At 44.8% G+C, this 20,762-nt stretch overlaps 3 protein-coding genes across 10 annotated transcripts in view; 1 reads left to right on the top strand and 2 right to left on the bottom strand.

Annotated features, from left to right (window-relative positions):
• The window catches only part of TRIM37 (tripartite motif containing 37), a 30,140-nt gene extending 29,277 nt beyond the window's left edge, over positions 1 to 863 (bottom strand). For all 8 annotated transcript variants that reach the window (XM_086624626.1, XM_086624624.1, XM_086624631.1 and 5 more), the window contains exon 1: positions 809 to 863. In XM_086624626.1, coding sequence (XP_086480752.1) covers positions 809 to 829 — 21 coding nt within the window. In that variant the 5' untranslated portion in view covers positions 830 to 863. The remainder of the gene's footprint in view (positions 1 to 808) is intronic.
• A 1,516-nt stretch (positions 864 to 2,379) lies between these two features.
• On the bottom strand, positions 2,380 to 15,582 carry SKA2 (spindle and kinetochore associated complex subunit 2). Its single transcript, XM_086624540.1, has 6 exons — positions 15,484 to 15,582; positions 6,968 to 7,057; positions 6,008 to 6,184; positions 4,608 to 4,694; positions 3,316 to 3,355; positions 2,380 to 2,421 (listed from the first exon to the last, which is right to left on the bottom strand). The coding sequence occupies exons 1-6, from the start codon at positions 15,514 to 15,516 to the stop codon at positions 2,411 to 2,413; spliced, it is 438 nt and encodes a 145-aa protein (XP_086480666.1). The 5' UTR covers positions 15,517 to 15,582; the 3' UTR covers positions 2,380 to 2,410.
• Positions 15,583 to 16,798: 1,216 nt separating this feature from the next.
• Positions 16,799 to 20,459, top strand: PRR11 (proline rich 11). The gene is made up of 9 exons (XM_009989883.1): positions 16,799 to 16,905; positions 17,304 to 17,457; positions 17,988 to 18,110; positions 18,417 to 18,677; positions 18,816 to 18,914; positions 19,435 to 19,544; positions 19,661 to 19,720; positions 19,811 to 19,907; positions 20,391 to 20,459. Exons 1-9 carry the CDS (start codon positions 16,799 to 16,801, stop codon positions 20,457 to 20,459), a joined length of 1,080 nt encoding a protein of 359 aa, XP_009988185.1.
• The last annotated feature ends 303 nt before the right edge of the window (positions 20,460 to 20,762 follow it).

The following is a 20,762-nucleotide window of genomic DNA, read 5'->3' as shown; positions in this document are numbered from 1 at the left end:
CTGTGCCTTCGCACGTGCCAAGACAGGTTCTGTCAGCACCGGGTCTGCACCCACCTCCAGAACAGGCACCTTTGATGCTCCACCAGCCTATTTTCTAATCTTAACTATGCAAAAGAATCATAGAATGGTTTAGGTTGGAAAGGACCTCAAAGATCATCCAGTTCCAACCCCCCTGCCATGGGCAGGGACAGCCTCCACTACACCAGGTTGCCCAAAGCCTCACCCAACCCGGCCTGGAACACTTCCAGGGATGGGGCATTCTCTGGGCAACCTGTGCCAGCGCCTCACCACCCTCAGAGTGAAGAATTTCTTCCTTATATCTAATCCAAATCTCCCTCTTCCAGTTTAAAGCCATTGCCCCTTGTCCTGTCACTACGCGCCCTTGTGAAAAGAACCGCGTGCCACCTACCAACGCCATCTCTGCCTCCCTCCTGCCCAGCCCGCCAGCGCACACCGAGCCGCGCTCCCCGCTGCGCGCATCCCTGTCCCCGCACAGCCGCAACCTGTTTTCCGCCTCGGGCCGCTCGCGGCTCGGTGCCGCTCGGCCTCACGCACAGAGGCGGCCCCGCCGAGGGCCCCGCAGCCCCGGCACCCCCCGCCAGCGCCCCCCTGACCCGCAAACAGCTCAGGGCGGTCGGCCCGGCCCCGCCGCTCGCCATCCCCCGCGGAGAGGCAGGCGCAGCCGCCCCGCCTGCCTCCCCCGCGGCCCGGGGGATGCGCCCCCGGGGAGGCAGCGCGTCCCCCGCACCGCCATTCGCGCCTTCCCTGAGGGAGCGCGAGCGCCACGGCCGCCCGCCCGGCCGCTCACCTCCACGCTCTGCTCGTCCATGGCCGCGGCTCGGGCGGCGGGGGGGAGGCTCTCCCCGCCGCGCTGCCCGGGGGCGAGAAGCGTTAGGAGCCGCCAGGGAGAGCCTGCGCGCCGGCCCCGGCCATGTTCGCGGGGAGCGCGGCGCCGCCTCCGCCCGCGGACCCGCCCTGCGGCCGCTGCGGGGAGGCGGGGCCCCACCGCCGCACCGCGCCGCGCAGCACTGCGCATGCGCCTTGCCGCCCGGCCGGGGCGGCGCTTCCCGCCGTCCCGGTTTGCCGGTGCCGAGGGGAGGGGTCGGGGTGAGCGCGGGCGGGGCCGCGCTGCGCTCGGTGCAGCCGCAGGGACGGGGTGTCAGCATCTTCGCTGCACGTGTTTCCCACGTACGGAGCCGTTTTCAGCGGTTTAACTGCGCTTTTAATTTAACTAATTAAATCTTGAACGCTGTGGAAGGCGGCGAGAGGAAGGATACGCCTTGTGCGGAAACGGATCGATAGGATCCAGTCCAGATCAGTTTGTGAAGCGATGGCAACCTGGTGGGTAAGAGGGCACTCAGCAGCACGTCATAAAATTAAGTTAATCACTGTCATTTCCTCCCATTTCTTCTTCCATGAGTCTTCTTCCCAATAAACCCTAAATAGACCAACCATTTCACTGATGAGCACAGAAATCAGCCTTTCCCTTCCTCAGGGCACTAATTTAAATTATTGTCCTTCGACAGCCATCATTTTTCACAAGAAAACACAGGACCTTTATTATTATCTTACTCTCTCAAATTAGGCTGAAATGAACATAAAAACATTGAATATATGGAGAAAAATCCCCTTTTTTACTGTGAGGGTGGTCAAACACTGCCAAGAGAGGTGGTGCACTCTTCATCCTTGGAGTTTTTCAAGGCACAGCACTAAGCAACCTGCTATAGTTGGCCCTGCTCTGAGCAGGGGTTGGAGTGGACAACCTCCAGAGGTCCCTTCCAACCTCAGCTAAAAAACTGTAAAAGACTGTAAAAAATTGAAGATGGTTCACATCAAAGGAAAATGAAAAGGGTCAGGGACCAGGTTTGGGGGTTAGGGCAGGGCTCAGGGTCAGGAGTCACGTAAACAAAAGCGTAATAAATCTGTGGCCTCATCTCCTTAGCTTTCATCATTTATTCAGGAATGTAAGTACAATTAAGTGGCTTGGGCAATTTGTCTTAAAAACCCACTCAGGAATGGAAGCAAGAATATGGAAACATCACATGGCTAACAATACTCTTCAAAAAAATGCATCGACTGTAGTCCTACAAATATCCAAGACAAAATAAGAAACTCAATGGTTTTTAACTCTCAAATTTTAAGTATTATAAAAAGAATTTGTATACAGAAACGTTAACAGCTTTCCAACAGTGCACTTAGAACTCCTAGACACCAGAGAAATACCTGCTTGTTACTAATCCAGGAGCTATGACCAAGATGCTTTTGCATCAAATGAGAATGGACGGAGCTTTCATTCACACAACGAATTTAACATTTCCTTGTTTGTCAAGTTCCACAATAGCAAGTTCTTTCAAGATTCGTGTTCTTGAGTCAGTGGCTTTCATATTCATCTCGTTCATCTGCGAAACATTCAATGCTGCTCTGTAAGACAGAAGCAAACTATTCAGCAAAACAGGGTATCGAATATCAGTTTCTGCGGAAAAAGGCTAAAAAGTGCACGCTGTTTAACGAGGGATTTTTGCGACTGCTCTGTAATTCTCTTGTTCAGACTGTCATCAACTCTTCTGTGCGACTTCAAATCGAGAACAGTTATTTGCTAATCCAACCTTAGAGTTAGAGACAGAATTCTCAAGTTAAACACTTCCTTATTTTTAAGCTCAGCCTGCAAGAAATCCGCAGCACACATCCCAGACAGGGGTCAGGGCTCGGGGAGACCAGAGGGGTTGGTGCAAGAAGGGCAGGAATCAGGGGTCATGGTTTAGCGTTAGGGCTTTGCTTTTCCAGTCTGGATGCAGATTCCGAAAGCTAAAAGGGTTGGCAGTATGAGTGTGTCAGCAAAACTTTCCTGGGTAGTCTTGGACATCTGTACAGTGAAACGAAAGTGAAAAATCTGTTTCTGAAGAACCTGACATTCAGTTTTGAAAATTATCAAAGACTAGTACATCATTTCTTCCAGACCATAAACACAACACTATCCACTTCAACACCATCCAAAGCAAGAAAAACTCCCAGAGGTATGAGACCTATATGTAGAATACAACTAACGGCCCTTATTTGTCAGCTGAAGTTATTTACAATATCTGCCTTTTTCAGAAAATAAAACAGTTTAATGCATTACTCTTTGAATCTTAGATAGCAACTTGGTATGTTGAAGTAGCACAGAACTATTAGAGTTCAATATTAGAGATGGAAGTCTTGAAGGATCGATACTACTCACAAAGCTTACAGAGGCTGAGTGTGTCGGAGGGACATCAGTCAAGGGAAAGGGGGAAAAAAAAAAGAAAACAGCAGGAAGATTTTTCTTTCAGCACTCACCTTCAGTTGAGTCACAGACTGTAGATCCTGAACAACATGGCTAAAAATAAACAAGAGATAACATCAGGATTTGTTGGAATTTTGTTTAGGAATTATTTTTTACAATTTCATTTCTGCATTAGTAATTACATGTTACCATTGGGTAAACAAGGATCTCACAGCCACTGAAGTTAACAGCAAAATCTTAGGCATTAAACAAATCCTGCTTTCAAAAAAAAAAAGAAGAAGATGGCTTTCCTATGCTCAGGCAGCCTTCAGAGGCTGAGAGTTCTGCCGAGCTGAAGGCAGCTATATCTGACTGTCCTCAGCCAGAAACACAGCACTGACGAGAAAATCCCAGGGCTTTTGTGACATCTTTCCATTCTTTCTGCCATTCAGAGAGTATCTTCAACAGACACTCAGTGCCAACGCAGGGACTGGTATCAGTTAGACTGGCCTCAGTAGCTGTAGGATACAGCTACATTTTGCACTGGGCGTGGTTTGTGTCGGATGTATCTTAAGGGCTTTAGAATTAAATAACAGAAAGACAGAAATTGAGAGCGTTCACCAAGGTAGGAGAAGATACTTTTAAACAAAGAGTGAATGAGACTGCAAGATACGGGACGCCTTTCAGGCAAACCAACGGTGGCAATAAAGGGACGGAAAGCGAGGCATCCTTTGGGAGAAGAGTAGTGGGCAGTGAGAAGACATGTAGAAAAAGATAAGGTCAGTAAGAGAATTACATTCCATTAACCTTCTTTAATATTTTGCTTTTAATATGAGATCCAGGCCAAATCTTTGCAGATAATTAAAGGTTTGTGCTTTGAGTAGCTATGGGAGAATATCCGACTTTTAACAAGTATTAGTTTAGATCTGTGTTCTGCTGCATTATACTTAGAATATGCTTATTGCTACTCATATTCAAAATTGTATTTAATATTTTAAAGGAAATTACATTTCTCTCAATTTTGATACACATTGATTTGAATCAATTACACTCTTCACTCCCACTCAAAGGCTTCTTATATAATGCATTTCTGAAAATAACCACAAACATATCCCAATTGAAAAATAAGGGGAACAAAGTCTTTCATCAAAGCAAATTTTTCCTTTGTGGACAATTTCATTGGAACAGATCATAAACTTAATCAGTATACAATGAAAATGAAAAGTTTTATTAGAAACTTTAGTCCCATTTCTGAAGAATTCCATTCATTTGAGAGGTATTAAGTAACAAAACCAGCCCTTCTGACTTCAGCTGAGCTACCCTGGATAATGGTTTCTGGAATACTGACACTCCGTGGCCCAATTACCTCTTTCACTAGCGATTTCTTTTCTTTACCACTTTCACAGGCTAACTGCTGTGCGGCAGTCTGTTCTTCTTCTGACAGAGGCAAGTGCTAGAAAAAAATACAAACAGATAACTCTTGATACTTTCGGTTCCTAGGGTGATGATATTTACAGAAAAACTCAATGTCTGTGTAGTCCTTTTCTCATGGGAACTAACAGTAGACACCTACTTTCCTTCAAATTAAAGCAAATTCGCAAGCTAAGTATTTCTGAAAAATCCAACCATAATATTGCTTTAACATCAATACTATAATTGATTCAACAGAAAGAAGATAAATTATTCAATAAAAAGAAGTATTTAATTTAAAGACTTCTATTTCTCTGTAACAGTTTACTCCATCTTTGGTTTAGGAAATATACAAAGTACAATAAAATCTTTATCTAAAAAGTCTAAATATAACTCAAGAGACAAGAGCCTTCCATTTTTAACAAAAACCAAATATGAAATTATTCTTGGCAGCATATTCTTGGAATACAGGGAGAGAAAGTATTTTTTCCTTTCTGTGACATATAACTACTGTCTTTTAAATCATTTTACAGTACATTTTATCCGTAAAGACTCACCAGTAACTTGTCTAGAGCTGTTGAAGATTAAACACAATCTCAGGGCCCTGTCATTAGAACATTAAAGTGCGAGCTCAGATCTGGGAATGTGTTTTAGTCTCACCAGTTCTGTCTTTGCCACTAGACTACCAATTAGCTTTTTTGATCTAAATCATTTACTTTCCTTGTAAAGGGACAAAATTAATGCTTTCACAACCTCTTTGAAACTGTAATGAAGCAGTGTCTGAAGACCACTTATGAAAATGTGTTGTTATTGTGTTTTTTTTTTTAATTGATAGATAGGCCTTATCATATTGAGAAAAACTTACTTCTTTGCACTAACAGCAATTCCACCACTTATGTTACAATGTGCTGATTTTAACTTACTCCCTTTAGACAGTGAAAATACATTTGCCATTTAAAAGCTTTTTGCCTTTTAAAATGGGTTTCGCTTTCTAACTTCTTTAAGGTAGCTGCTTTTAAAAGAAGTCAGTATAGAACTGGGACACAGCTGTGCAAAGAGGCATCCATTTCCATGAAAAGATTTAAACATATGTCACACTATTCACACCATTATTGCATTGTTTCAACTGCACAACTGAATACCACTAGTTTAACTGTTGAGTGATGAATCAGGCTTGTGATTTACAAAAAGAACTCCAATCTTGCAAAGATTTCTTCTGGTAAACAGTCTTCTTATCTTCTAAGAGTCTTCACGTATGACAGTTTCCAAAGGAACTACTCACATCTACGTAAAGGTTACACAAATACATGTTCATTTACAGGTCTGAGACTTGAGTGATTAAAATGTAAACACTACCTCAAGGTCAGTATGTTGCTGTAACGCCTGAACCATCTTCGTTGTGTTCTCTAGAGCAGCACGGATGCCCTTCATGGATTCTCTTTGCTCTATGGAAACTTTTTCTAGCTGCATACATAACGTTTTATAACGAGATTTCACCACTGAGAGTTCTTGCAAGAGAGCAACTGGATTTTCCTATGTAGAAATTAAAAGTACATTTAAACTATTTAAGAAGAGAAAATTTAATGTGGCCACATACCAGTTAAAAGTGTAGGCGTTAGAGCCACTAAAATATAACATGAAACAACCCTTTACAGCGAAAAGTGTATCTGTGAGCATGCTTCTTCTATACATTTACTTTTTCATAAGCAAAAATTATAGATAGTGTTAATAAAACAGCCTAAGTCTGTGGTTCCACAACAAATACAGGAGGATGAATTTACTGTGCTGGTGAATTTTAATGGCTTTTCTGAGTGGGAATAAATTAGAGACTTCTAAAACGATTATTTTTCCACTATATGTTACAATTTACATGGAGACACGGACGTATTTATAAATTTCTTTACATGCTGCCATTTATTGTTTTCTTCTTCCTCTCATCTCTCCCCCAAATCTGAATTTAGTCATTGCTTATTAGCAAGTTTATCTTTGATTTCAGAGCAAGGGTGCATTTTAGCTCAGATTGGAATCTCTTAACTTCAGGTGTTGACACTACTGCTCATTTCTCAAAGCAGAACACGGGAGAATTTCACTACACCAAGAAATCAAAGGAGGTTTGTTGATTTCTGCACTGAATGCATGTTAGGCCAGTTATCTTGCTATATCATGCAAGATATACTTTATAATAATAACAACAAAAAACTAACAACTATATAAAAGAACAGCCACATATATTTCAGGATTAGAGAAAATTACCCATTTACTACCAACTTCATGCAAAATGCAATAAAATCTACTAATTTAATCTGAAAATACTACCTCCTCTGCTGGATTCTCAGGAAGACTTTTCAGTATTTCAAACTCCAGTCTGTGTTGAATATAATCCAGATCAGATTCTGCCTTCTGGAACTAAAATATTTAAGGTCAGCCACAGCATATTAAAAACCAAAAACTGCACACAATTCCCAACCGTTGGCCATTCCTATATGTCAGGAAAGCAGAAGGCAGATGCTGGCATTTTAAGGACTCCTGTACTATAACAGAGAGTTTCTATTCCTCCAACCTATTCCTTCAGCTAATGTTTGCCAATTATGCTGACACGCATCCAGCCTGAAAAATCCAAAGCAATAAACCTTCAGAGTCAACAACTGTTTTCCTCTCACGTGTAAGAATCACCCATGTGTGCACCCACACACTTCCATTAGTTTCCTCCTCTCTCCATTTCTCTAACCCAAATTACCCCATTGTTCTCTGCATCTCGCCCGTAGTACCTTTGTCATGCAGCTCCTCAAAATGCACAAAAACATTTCCATCTCTTCCTGAATTACATTCCGTCTCCCCTGCAATGCCAAACCTCTCAAGACGAAGTTTTTAAGCAGTACACCAAAGAGGTAAGTTATCTCGACAGAAAAGAACACGCGCCTTTTTTACACTGATCTTCACTGGGCGCAGGAGGCGTTTGGTTTTTTTCTCCCGAGATAGCAACATATTTCCCATCAATTTTTAGAGCCTTTTCTGGGCTAGTTGCTTTTCTTTTCGAACATTAAAAGTTCTGTTAGCAAAACTGCAATACTCAGTTATTTACACAGCAGAGATTATGAGTAAGTGTTCAGGATCCAAGCATAGCAACAGAGATTTTGTGATAATTATGTTAGGAATGCATTCTCTCAGATGGTTATAATACCCATAATACATTTTATTATTCCCCAATAAACCAGTCTGACAAATAGATAGTAAAATTGATGACATCACGTTTCTTTCCTTGGGATAAATAAGCCACCAGAGAATTATCTAATTGCCTTGTAAAACAGTCTGCTGATAGCATTATTACTTAATTAATTTAGTCTGCAATTTTAATATATATTAGGGACTTCTGCTCTAAAGAAAGGCAGTCTTCCCAGTTCACAAAAAACTCAGGAATTTCTTAACGTAATAATTTGGGGATTTTACAGTCGCAGAACAAAGAATGATGAAAGCAAGTTAAAATTCTTGTCACTTCTGTGACTTGGTTTTCAATATTTATATTGAGATGAGCCCCAAAGTAACCATTACAACATTTTAAGGCTCAAAACAGGGCTACAGTTGTTAGCTGCATCTGAAAGCAGTCTACTACATCCAGTCTCTGGATGTAGCCTGTAGTCAGGCCTGGTTACCAAAGGGTGTTTTATTTTAAACATCAGCCTTGGGATCCACCTTCAGGAGCTGCCATTAAGACCTTTTGAGGATGTGGAACTTCAGATGGCCTAAAGAAATAGTCTTTGATCCAAGATATTCTACGAGTAAAATCCGCGTTCTCACACACTGAAAATGTAGGATCTTTCCTATATATACACACCTTCAGCGAATTCTCAAATAATAGCTTAAGAAAAGGAAAATAAATCTAGTAAAGACCTTGAGCATCTATAAATCAAAAAGGAAAGCTTTCACTCATTACTCCCATAACTTACCATCTGCCCAACAAAACTCCTTCCCACATTTAACCCAGAGACCAGTCACGGCAAAATGCGAGAATAAACCACTTTTTATTCCACTATGTATTTGAAAGAGCTTAGGAGGGATTTTCCCTAACTGCTCAATCATTTCGGTTCTCCATCAGCCAACATTTCTAGGTTTTCATTTCTAGGGACAAGCACCCCAAAAAGATAATTTTTTGCTTTTCGCCAACTCCACCATCTGATTATTAATTATTGGGAAAGCACATGGGTGGTTTTTAAAATTATCCATGAAGGTCTGTTCCTGAAATATTCAACATTGATAGTGTGAGATTTACAGAATGACAGCAAGCCACCAATACCGTGCTACTGCTATCATTCAAGACATCAAAAATTGAATGTGAAGCTGAACACTTTTCCATCCTGTGGCTGTAATTTTAAGATTTGTGCATCATGAAAATATTGACAGTGTTCAGTATCACTACTTTCTCCTGAAAGAAACCAACTCTAAAAGGAACCAATTTATTATCAGTTATTTCAAAGCATGTTTATAAGCACTGCCACATGTTCATCCATTATGATCCATTCTTCCTTTATTTCATAAATACCTATTTCTTGCTGTATTTCAGGAAACATACATCTGCAAAAATCTCAACGCTATCGATTAGGACCATTCACATGATGAGTAGTGTACAACAATCACCCAGAAAACGCAGTTGGTGAAATGTAAAATTGTGATTTACTCACAGGCTTGGAAGAAAGTGTTAGAAAGTGTGAGACCAGCCTCAAGCCACTGCTGCGCGCTCTGCTTTCAGATGCTTTGACAATACTATTGCACTGCTAGCTGTACAGTACAGTAGTGCAATAAAGTCAGAGCATTCGTTAGCAGCAAGAGTTCTGTACGAGTAATCAACACACTCCAAATACGTATCGGGAAAAAATAGGTTGAGTCCCGTAGTGGTTTCTGTGGATCATGGAGAATTGGATAAAGTTAATGTTCACCAAGTCCTGCTACAGACACACGAGAACTCACATATTTCAACACATCATTATTATTCATGATCCCTGTCATTCCGCTGACCGAGAAGGGGGATAAAAAAGCAGGAAGATACTCAACAGAGCACTCAACTGATCTGTCAGAAATTCAATTTCAAACAATTTGGTGCTCTTTTAACTGGAACTACATTTCCAAATTTATAGCAAGCAAAGATTCTAAACTGCTCTCAGACAGATGTTCTTAAACTTCATTACAGGGAACACTCATTTCCCAATATTGTGGATGTCCATTACCAGTGGGGTTACCACATGCATGTTAGACCACCATCAAAGTGGGGGTGTATTTCATAAATCTGAATAAATGTGTTTCTTTTTAACAAAACCAGTAACTTTACATAAAAAGTTTGAGAACTCTTAAGATTTGAAGGCACTAGACACTTAACAACAAAACGCAAAGAACCAGAGGAATGGAGTGGAGATACGGATGATTGCTGATGGATGCAGAGCAACAACCTGAGCCAACTCCACACTGAAGTAGATAAGAATGCTCTACAGTGTTCCTTCCTCTTTGTAGAGCTCTTCTTTCTAAGGAAACACACACACACAGAGTCAATGGTATTTATCAGTAAAGACCAGTTAACATTTCTCCTTGGCAAATAAGTAGAAGATAACGAGTGTGTCATGGTTTGATGTGGAGGGGGGGGGGGTGGTTCTGGTGGCAGGAGAGGGATTTTGCTCCCTGCGACCTCCCCGGTTTTGGATCCGGGTTAGGCTTAGTTCTGGCCACCAGATCAGACTGCCATCCCCCTCGGGGTTGAGCCAATAGGGCGCCTCTGCGAATTGCCCTATTTAAGTCAGGACAAGGGAACCGGAAAAGGTGCTTCGCCCAGGATCGACCAGAGAAGGGAGGAGGGCACTGCCCCCGCTCCCTGGCTCCCGGCCGGGCGGCTGCCTGCGTCGGGCCGGCGCTGCCCACGGAGGATGGCGGCGGCGGAGCCAGCTGGGGAACTCGGGGGCACCCCACTCCCGGGGTGCCCACTGGGCTGAGTTCACCTGGAGAGGACTGAGATCTGAGAGAAACAGCTGCATCGACAGCAGGTCAGTGAGGATGGAGCGGGAGGAGGTGTGCCGGAGCCGAGTTTCCCCTGCGGCTGATGGTGAGATAGCAGGCTGCCCCCCTGCAACCAGGACGGCCTCGGTGGAGCAGCGACCCACTCGCAGCCCGTGGGGAGAAGATGCCTGAGCCCGAGGATGGTCGTGTTGGGGGCACGGCAAGGCAGAAAGGCATCTGGAGTCTTCGTGACGACCCACGCCGGAGCGAGTGGCTGCAGCTCCCTAAGTACCCGAGACTGTGGTATAGCCCACACCGGAGCAATCTGTGGGGAAGGATTGTTTCCAGTGGGCTGGACTCACGTTGGAGAAGTTTGTGGATTTTTCCTCGTGGGTAGGGGATCCATTGGAGCAGGGGAAAAGGGTGTAAGGACTCCTTCTCCTTTAAGAAAGAAGCAGCAGTAACAGCACGGAATGAACTGACCTGCACTCCCCCAGTCCCTGCCCCCTGTGCTGCTGGGGGGAGGAGGTAGAGCCGGGAGGAAAAGGAAGGTGGGGGGGGGAGAAGGTGTCGGTTTTAAGATCTGGTTTTGTTTCTTTCTGTCCTCTCAAGTAATCGGTTTTTATTTCCCTTTGTCCTTCTAAGTAATCATTAATAAACTGTTTTGCTTTGAGAAAAGCGCTGCCTGTTTTGCCCAGGACCATGGTTGGTGGGTGCTCCCTCTGTTCTTGCCTCAACCCTCAGTCCTTTTGTGTTTTTTTTTTTCCCTCTCCTCTCTACTTTATTGGAGAAGGAGAGACTGTGTGAGTTTTAGTTGCTGGATCAGCCTAAAACCACGACACGAGTGCAAAAAAAATAAATCAGTGGCAATCTCATTTTACAGTTGTTTTGCAAATCACATTCTGGTCTCAGACATACAATAGTGACTTCTGACAATAATAATAATAATAAACGTAGACAGTATTGCTGGCCAATGCCCTTTTAACATTGCACTGCTTTTTGTGCATGATCACTAGTAGTACAACATAAAAAGGGCACTGGACAGACACCACTCAAAGAAAAAAGTAGGTCTACTATACCAAAAGTATGGTGACAGAAATTAACAAAGTGGCTCTGAATGAAGTGCTCTCAGCTCATCTGACAGTTTACCCATTTGTTATCCATTTTACTAAATGGACGTCCACAAAATTTCTCTCAGTGCAGGCACTAGCTCAGCATGCGAAGCCCTGAGCATTACAGGTGAATGAAATAGTGGTTGTACAGAAGGACACATTTATCACCAGCAGCTACCATCCACTGTACTTTCATTAGAAGCCAGACTCTGTTGAAGCTGTTGGAAAGATCTCCAGCACCAACTGACATCAATGAAGCCTGTGCAGCACAGTCACAGGTGCTGAAGTGCTACAGCACCCAGTATTCTTATTTAAATTGTTAATAAGCCAACTTCACAATCTTTTGCATAATGAATCTCATCTTATATTGTAGATGTTACGGTTCATTCAGCTCTTCTTGTCTCTGTCCTTTCAGCAATAGTCTCACATAACCATCCATCACCTGCTCTTTTCATACACATTGTTCTTTTTAACCTCCTACAAATCAGTTTATCCCTGGTTCCATAAGGCTAAAATGAGGCTTTCCATGAAACGCATGTGAAAACCTCCAGGGAAATAAGAAGCGTTATTTTATCACACTTCTGTGGAGAGCTGACTTCACAGGAAATCCAGGAACAAGAAGCAGAAGGAAAAGCAAGAGAAACAAAGTTGCAACACATGAAGCTAGCTGCCCGTGAACATCTTCTCATTAACAAAACGATGACAAAGAGAAATACGGCACTTTTGAATGAGGTTTGGATACAGGAAATCAAGAAATGAAATTATTTGAGGTGTATTTAAGAAAACACCCTTTTCCTAAAAAAAAAAATAAATAAATAAACAGGTGAAGATGCAACTGCCTCGTGCCACCCAGCAGTTTTAATGGAAGGCAGCCGCCAGGAGTACCATCTTCTGCTAGAAAAAATAAGAGAAGAATCAAACTGAAAAATGTTAGACTAGCAGGGTGAAATCAAAATGGATTCAGTTTTCAAACGGATTACCCAAATGATTTGGGGTAATTAGAAGGAGGCGAAAGACCAAGCTATGATCTCAAAACCTTTAGAAGTTGTTACGCACCATCTGTGCAGACACTTGACCCCAATGAGCTCTCCACCTTGAAATTATTTGTACAATTATTGTTTTGGTCTACTCATAAAGCAGATCGTAAGACAGTCTCCCATTACTGCTTCTTCCACTACCAAATATAAAAGCCCCTTTTAACTTTAAGGGGGCCAAAATACCTCTCTGACTATTTACAAGTCCTAAAATGAGAATCACTGATCAGCAAACTTTAAAAGTAAGTCTTTCAATAAAACACAGAAATAAACCATAACATCAAATAAACAAATATCAACATCTAACCTGGGTATTTATAAACAGATTTCTAAATTATTATTTCTAAACTAGGCTTTACAAAAAAAAAATACACTAACAAAAGATATAGGGAGATCAAACTTACGCTGTGGGCAAGGCTGAAGTTTTGAATTTGAAATTAGAGCAACTTTAGAGCTCTGACAAGAACGTAGTATGTCACAATTAAAATCCTGTGTAGTATTACAAGTATTCATCATGATGACCACAGTTCAGTAGCTAAAGGAGAGCAAAAATAACCTCACCTCCTCAAAAGCATGATTTCTTCAAAGAAAAAAAAAAAAACACCAACCCAGAACAAAACACACCACCTTGTTTTTAAAGTGCGGAAAAAATGAGAATTAGGTAAGATAGCTTGAATTCTCTGATCTTTCAACTAATGTGGGTACTTTAGCATTTATTCAAATTGCTACTTTTTATTTCTGAACAGAAATAGTATTATAGCTTAAAATAATCACTCAGAAGTGTCTTACTATTGCAGCGACAGGCAGGTCACTCAATGAGGTGACAAAAGGTTGTTGGCAGAACAAGGTCACATTCAGACAACTTTCAGCCGGTGCTTTCCTTTCAGACAACAAACACTCCCTTGCCCACTGTTCCTAATGCTTGAAGGGATGCATGGTGCTGGAGAAAAGTCACTGAAGGAGCAGCAAAGTAAGTAAAAGTAAACTAAGCAAGTTTAAACACAGGGGATTAAGCATCACACTGATTTTTTGTATTAAAGTGAAAGTGTAGCACTCAGTAGGTTAAGGGATAATGTGGATATACCATATTTCCCCACCATGTTCTTCCAGTGTTCTTCTCATTCTGAGTTTCTCTTGAATATTCTACTTTGGTGATGTTACCTTGTACAGATAAGGAGACTATTAAACTCACTTTTACTGACTTCTTAATAAGAACTTGAAACCAAGATTACCAGAGGAAGAAAAAAACACAAAGACAAACCTGTTATTATTTGTCTCTGTATTGAATAATGCACTTTTTTCTCCATGAGAACACTTGTAGTTTATCAATTAAAGTACCTAACGCTGCTGCTAGAACAAGTAAAATTGCAAAAACTTCTGGAAGTTTCCAAGCAAAAACCAAAGCAGCATCATATTTTGGAGAACTGCGTCAGTATGTGCATTTTAATTTATGTAAGGATTTAAGAATATAAATTATATTATCTATTAAGCATTCGGAAGCATAAAATATTCCCAAACCATTTTAACTAAAAAAAGTTGTAAGCAAGATTACATTCAATAGAAGCAAAAATAAAGATCAAGATTTGAAGGATGCCACAGGGAACTTGGGAAGAGGCAGTTTTCCAGTGACTCTCCATGTCAAAGCACAGCACAGCTCTTCATTGTTATTTTTTATTTTTATTTTTGCCTCTCCAGCAGCGGGGCAGGCAGAAAGTCGCCCGTGACATAAGGTGGCTCAGTCGGGCCTTCAGGGGCGGGCTGAAGCGCGCGGGAACGAAGTTCAAGGCTGTGAAGAACTCCAAGAACTTGAGCGGCGGAAGGGAAAACGGCCTCTCCTCAGGGCCGGCCGTACCGCGGACCCCGCGAAGAGAGAAGGGCGGGAAGCACCGCCGCCCTCCCGCAGCCCCCTCACACACCGCTCTCCGCCGGGCGAGCGCCCCGGCCCGCAGCGCCCACCGCGGCGCGGCGATGGGGGGGGTTCCCCGGCGGGAACGCATCCCGGCGGGAAGCCATCCCGCCGCGCCGCCCTGCTTCCCCCCCCCCCCCCCCCATCCCCCGCGAATGGAACAGCCCAGCCGGTCGCTCCGCTCTCGACACCCCCGCAGGGAAAATGGGCCAGTCCAGGTGAGAGCTCCACCCTCCCCCCCTGCTGAGGGAAAATGGACTAGTCCGAGAGCGCTCGCTTCTCCGCCGCGCCCCCCCCCCCCATTGCGACGGGGAAATGAAACGAAACAGACCGAACCGGGCCGGGCCGGCCGCGCCCCTCACAGGCTCCGTTTCCCCCCTCACGGACGGCGCTGAGCCCGCTCCCCCCTCCCAGGTGAGAGGGAAATGGACGGGCCCTGCCCCCGCGCCGAGGGGGTGAATGGAGCGGCACCGTCAGGCCCCGCCCCGCTCGGGGACGGAGGAGGAGGGGGGGGAGCGGAATGGACCGGCCCGTCCGAACTCGCCTGACCCGAACGGCGGGCGGCGGCCGCCCCGCCGAGGGCCACGCGGACTGCGCTCAGGGCCCGGATGGGGCGCGGGCGCGGCTGGAGACGCGACGGGAGAGCGGTCCGTCTCTCCTGGCGCCCCCCGGCCGCGCCCGCGTCGCCCCTTCCCTCCCTCAGGCAGCAGCCCCGTGCCCGCCGAGGCGCTCCCGCCACCGCCCCGCCGGCCCCCGGCCCCGCCGCCCCTCAGCCCGGCCCCCGCCCGCGCCGCCCGGGCTCACCATGGTCTCGAGCTTGGTAACCGCCGTCTCCATGTTGAATAGTTGACATTCCTCAGGCGGCGGCGGGGAGATACCCACCCCCCGTTCCGCAGGATGGGAGAGTCGGCGACTCCCATTGGGCAGCTGTCACTCGCCCCTCATCTCCCATTGGCCCGCCGCTGACAGAAGGCGCTCGCCATTGGGTCGCGAAGAATGTAAACCCTCTCCGAGGTAGGCGGGAGCCCATTGGTTGGAAGAAAAGCTGCAGCCAATGATTGGCTAGGTGAGGGAGCGCCGCGAGCCGCTATTGGTCCAGAGTGGAACCTAGCAGCGATTGGCTGGAGTAGGGAGCGCAGCACTGCAATTGGCGGGAAGGGGAGCGGTCGATTAGCTGCGGTCCCTCTCCGGCGGGCCGGTGCTCTCCCACCTTGCACCCCCGTTGGCCTTTCCCAGCCGAGCGGGGTCCCGCAGCTGATTGGCGGGGCTGAAAAACCTTTATCCAATGGCGGGGCGCATCTCCTCAGCGCGCCCCACGGCGGGGCGGAGCAGCGCGAGGCCTGCGATTGGCCCTTCGGAGGTCCCGTCGAGCTCGGGCCCGCGTCCGCCCAGTGGCCAATCAGCGGGCGCCTAGCACGGGCGGCGGGCGGGGGGCGGCAGAGAGCGGCGCTCCCATTGGCTGCGCGCGGCGCGGGGAGCGGTTTGAATCCGCGGCGCCGGGCGGGGAGGTGAGTGGCGGCCGCGGGGCAGGGGGGGGTGGAACGGGACGGGGACGGGACAGGACACACACCCCGCGGGGCCGCGGTCACCGGGACACCTCGCGGCCCCCCGGTTCCGGGGTGCGAGGGAGCGGCCGCTCTGCGGTGCGGGTTCCCCGGCTGCGCGGGGCCGGCCCCGTGCGGGAGCGCGGGGGTCGCGCCGCGGGGGTAGGGGCCGCCGTTCGGGTCGCGGTTGGGAGCGACACTCTTTTTGTGCTTTCTTCGTGTCTTGTACCCACGTTCCCCGCAAATGTAACTGTCCCCAAACGCAGCGTTTGTCACCTCAGGATAAAGAAAAGCTGCCAACAAAGCCCGTACGAAACGGTGCTTTTTATGTTGTTCGCTCCTCCCTTTCCTGGTCAAATGCATCCCGGTGGATCATAAAAACATCTTTAAAAAGATGTATTTTTCATCAGTTGTCTGTAGTGCTTCTATAGCCAGACAGCCGTGAATAACTTCTAACCGGATTTTTGAGGTGCAGTCCGTGTTCTTCCCCACCTGTCTGGTGCTAGTGCTGTCCCCACATGAAAGTGGATCTGTCTCTATATATATTAATTTTAAATGTGTGTTTTTCAACAGTAATGGCAAAACGTAAGAAATGCCGACAAAAACAGAGAGCCAGAGCAAAATTCCTACTAAAAAAAAAAAGAGATGCTGCAAACCCCCAGGGCTCAGGTTGTCCTCCACGGTAAGAGGCTTGGTTTGGACTCTTTTAACTCAATTTCTGGGGCCGCTGTTGGCTCCCGGTGGTTTGTGGGACTGAGGTAACACAACTGTGTTTGGAGCCTGTCTGCATCCTGGCATGGATGCTACGGGATTGTTTCCTCTTGTGTATCTGCTAGCACGCTATAGTTAACTTTAACGTGCAGAAAAAGCAATCTGGATAAAAACATATTGCAAATATGAATTATTGTTTTTCCCCTTTGTCAAAGTGTATCTTTGTCCTTCCTGATCTCTGTGCTTGTATTTATTGTCACCTGCTGTTGCTGGTACTTGTGATTTCCAGATGATTGGTGACAATTAACCTTTTTAAAGGCTGAAATGATAAATATAATTATGGCCCCATTCTGAAATGTTCTGTCCCAGGTCAGCAGATGATCTTCCTGTGAATCCATCACCTGTCCCAAGCCATCTGTCCTCACTCTGGTCATTCACCTTGCCCAGTGTGAAAAATGTGGTCAAACCCTTTACGACAACAGCATCATTTTTGTATTGTTGGTGCCAGAACACCGTTATACAGGTAAATTTTCTACTTCTCTAGTTTTGCTGATGCGTGAGGTCGTTCTTAGCACTCAGATGCGGAATATACAGTCAGATTTGAGAATTAAGCTGTAAATTTAGTTATGGCTATTGAAATATCCAAAGTGTATTTTGTGTTTACTGCTGAAGGAACATGTATGAGAAGAGTGTCAAGGCCACTGTGGATATTAAACGCGTACGTGGAATTGTAGGGGGTGATTGTTGCAGTATCAGGAGGGTTTGCAGTGACAGAGGGGGCAGTCTGTCTTTCACAGCAGAAATGATTGTCTAAATTTTTCTGGTCAAATGTAAATTATACTTTAGAATTCGTAGATGAAGAAATTTATTTTGAGCAAGTCACTCTTTGGGCTCCTGCCAAGGAAATATTTGGTGAAATTTTGTATCTTCATCCTGTGACTTTCCACTGACTAAAACGAGAAGACCTTGTGATAGAACTTTCAGTAGGAATCACAGCCCTGGCTCTGGAGGCAACTTGGTGAAAATGCTTCTCTGGTTTCTTTTTATGCTTAGAGTTTTAAGGTGGTTAAAGACACCGTATTTCCATCACAAATCTACCTAAGAGAGCTAAATACTTTCAAAGAGCAGCTGGAAAAGTTGGAAGCTGAATTTTCCAGGCTACAAGGAACACTCCAGGTCAGTCTCGGTCCCAGTGGGGCAGGGTAATGTTTGCTTGTGTAAGCGTGTAAGGAACTGTGATCAATGCAGATAAACTGAAATTTTAAGAGCTTTTCGCTGGGCAGTGTTTCACCTCTTCTTTGCGTTCAGCATCCCTAAACTGGGGTTACTGCATAGTTAGAGGGAACTGGTTTGCTCTCGAGTCTCTTAAGAGGCTTTTTACGTCTTTCTGGATCAACTGAAGCCAGAACCTGTGTTCTCTGAAACTCCATCTACTTTTGCCAGTGGATTTAATATTCTCTTATTTATTTATTTTGTTTTCAGATGAATGAAGTTGCTGCCTTGTCTTCAAAAAGTTGTGTTTGTCAAAGGTGTAATAAACCAGTTCTGGGCGCTCCCGTACAAATGCAGGAGGGCCTGCCACCAGCAGTATCTGGGCCTTCTGCAACACAGCTGCAGCCTGCATCCGCACCCCCTCCACCTCTTCCTCCTCCACCTCCGCCACCGCCACCACCACTGCCTCCACCAAAGCTGCCTCCAGCACCTCTCCTCCTCAAACGGGGCAATGGCTCTAAAGCACTTCTGGTATGGAGTAAGAAGGTTCCTCTATTTCTCCACTCATGACTGGGTTCTTTGGACCTCGTTTCGTCAGGAATGTGTGTCTTTGTGAATGCTCAGTCACTTGCTGATCCTAATTTCCCTTCCAACCACCTTTGTTTTCAGGCACCTCCACAGAAAAAAGATGGGCCAATGCAGGTCACTCTCAAAGATCTCCTGAACGTTAAACTGAAGAAGACGGGCAGCAACCTGAGAACGGACAAGGTAAACTGGAGGACACATGAAAAAATAGACAATGGTGTATCAAGGCAAACTCCACCCTGGAAACGGTGTATGTCCTGCAAGGCTTCTGTTAGCCCCCTCATCGAATTTTTTCAAGAAATTAATTCTTCTCTTCCAAAAACCCAGTGATCAGCTTTAAATAATCCTCCTAATTCTGCATGTGGGCTTTTGAAGTGAAGAAATTAAGTGTCTAACTCCTATCTCGGCTGGCATGCAAGACAGTTCTCCTAATTTTAGATCAAAGGCACGTAGCTTTCATGTAGCTTTACGTCTGTGTGTATCAATAGATTTTGAGCTTGCTTTTGCCCAGCTGAAATCTTGGTTGCAGAAGTTTTTTTAAATAAATCTATTTTTGTCCAAGGCATATCAAAATCTTAACGATACAGAAAAACATAAAAGCCATAAACCACAGGAATCTTTTGGAGTATCAATATTGAATAGGTTTAAGGTCAGTGAGACCTTCTAAAGTGTCTCTCTGGTAACACTTCTTTTCTCACCTTAGGCAGAATCGCCAGTGAAGACACGCAGGGCGTTAATTACAGTCTCAGATTTACAGAGTATTAGTCTGAGGCCGAAATCCAAGCCATCAGCTCACGTAACAAACTCCTTCACGTAAGACACTTTCTTCCTTTCTTTGATATTAGATTTTTTTTGTGCTGAACAGTGATGAAGTCTATTTACAGAGTGAAAAATAGTTTAACAACTTTGTGTGTTTTTTTTTCTTTTAGTACCCCTCCTAAAAATCAGTTAGATCTTCGAAAACATCTGAAGAAAGTCAATATACAAAGGTAAGTTCCTTTCTATTCTCTTGTTTTGTTTTTCTAAAAAAAAAAAAATAGAGAACTAATCATAATTCCCCTCGTTTCCAATCTTTTCAGAAGTCCTGGTGGCACTCCACTAAATAGTAAAGAAAACATGGAATGTGGTTCTGGGTTGACACCAATAATGACACAGGCACTACGACGCAAGTTTCAGGCGAGTCATGTCTTCTTCCTTTTGGAACGATAAACTTTAAAATCTGTAGAAAGTTTTTACTGTTTTTTTTTCCCTACAGTGCAGTTCCATTGGTATGTATTACATCAGTTCCAGTCTCTCCATAATTCTCATCCAAAAGCCCTAAGTACCCACAAGTAAGGGCGCTTGTTTTACTGATTCCCATTTTAATGGTAAGGAAACAGAAGGATGGAAATGGCATTGCCTGTCTTCCAGCAGGTTGTGTGACAATGGTAAGAGGAAAAGGTGCTTTTTTGGTGGCCGTTGTTGTGCCTCAGTGCCATCTCTAACCTCATCGTTTGAGCTTGCAGGAGAACAAAATCTGAAGGTTAATGACGTCTTTTATTTTTTGCTCTGCGTGTGTTCTTTTACGAATGTCAGTTAAGAATTGCACTATTTTTTATCTCAGTCGTAATTAGCACTAAGTTCATCTTCCAAGATCTGACCCTTTTCTTATTTTGACAGATGGCTCATCCAAAGAGTCCCTCACCAGCCCGGTTAAGCGCGGCAAACAGCTTTGATGAACAGAAGTAGGTTTGTGGAACAATGTGCGTCTCGTTTGTGGTCAGGAAGCCGCTTCAGCCCCGTTTTTCTCTCACTCAGGCGTATTTGTAACTAAATCTCGTGCATAGGAGAATGTGGCATTATGAAACCCGCTTAGCAGATTTCTGCTCTTTAAAGACAGCATCTTTCTATGTGTCTCAATCCGGTTGCATCTTCTTTCTTAAGGAAAAAAGAAATGGAATGCCCAAGTCTTTTGATAACCGACTGCTGCTGAAACAGACTGATGTTCCCAGCACTGGTGCTGCCTGTAATGTAAATAAATGTGTGTGTTTG

The sequence above is a fragment of the Tauraco erythrolophus genome, chromosome 21 (genome assembly GCF_009769465.1).
Source record: "Tauraco erythrolophus isolate bTauEry1 chromosome 21, bTauEry1.pri, whole genome shotgun sequence".
Lineage (NCBI taxonomy): Eukaryota > Metazoa > Chordata > Aves > Musophagiformes > Musophagidae > Tauraco > Tauraco erythrolophus.
The sequence above is the reverse complement of the archived record's forward strand: the minus strand, read 5'-3'. Positions and strand labels throughout refer to the sequence as shown.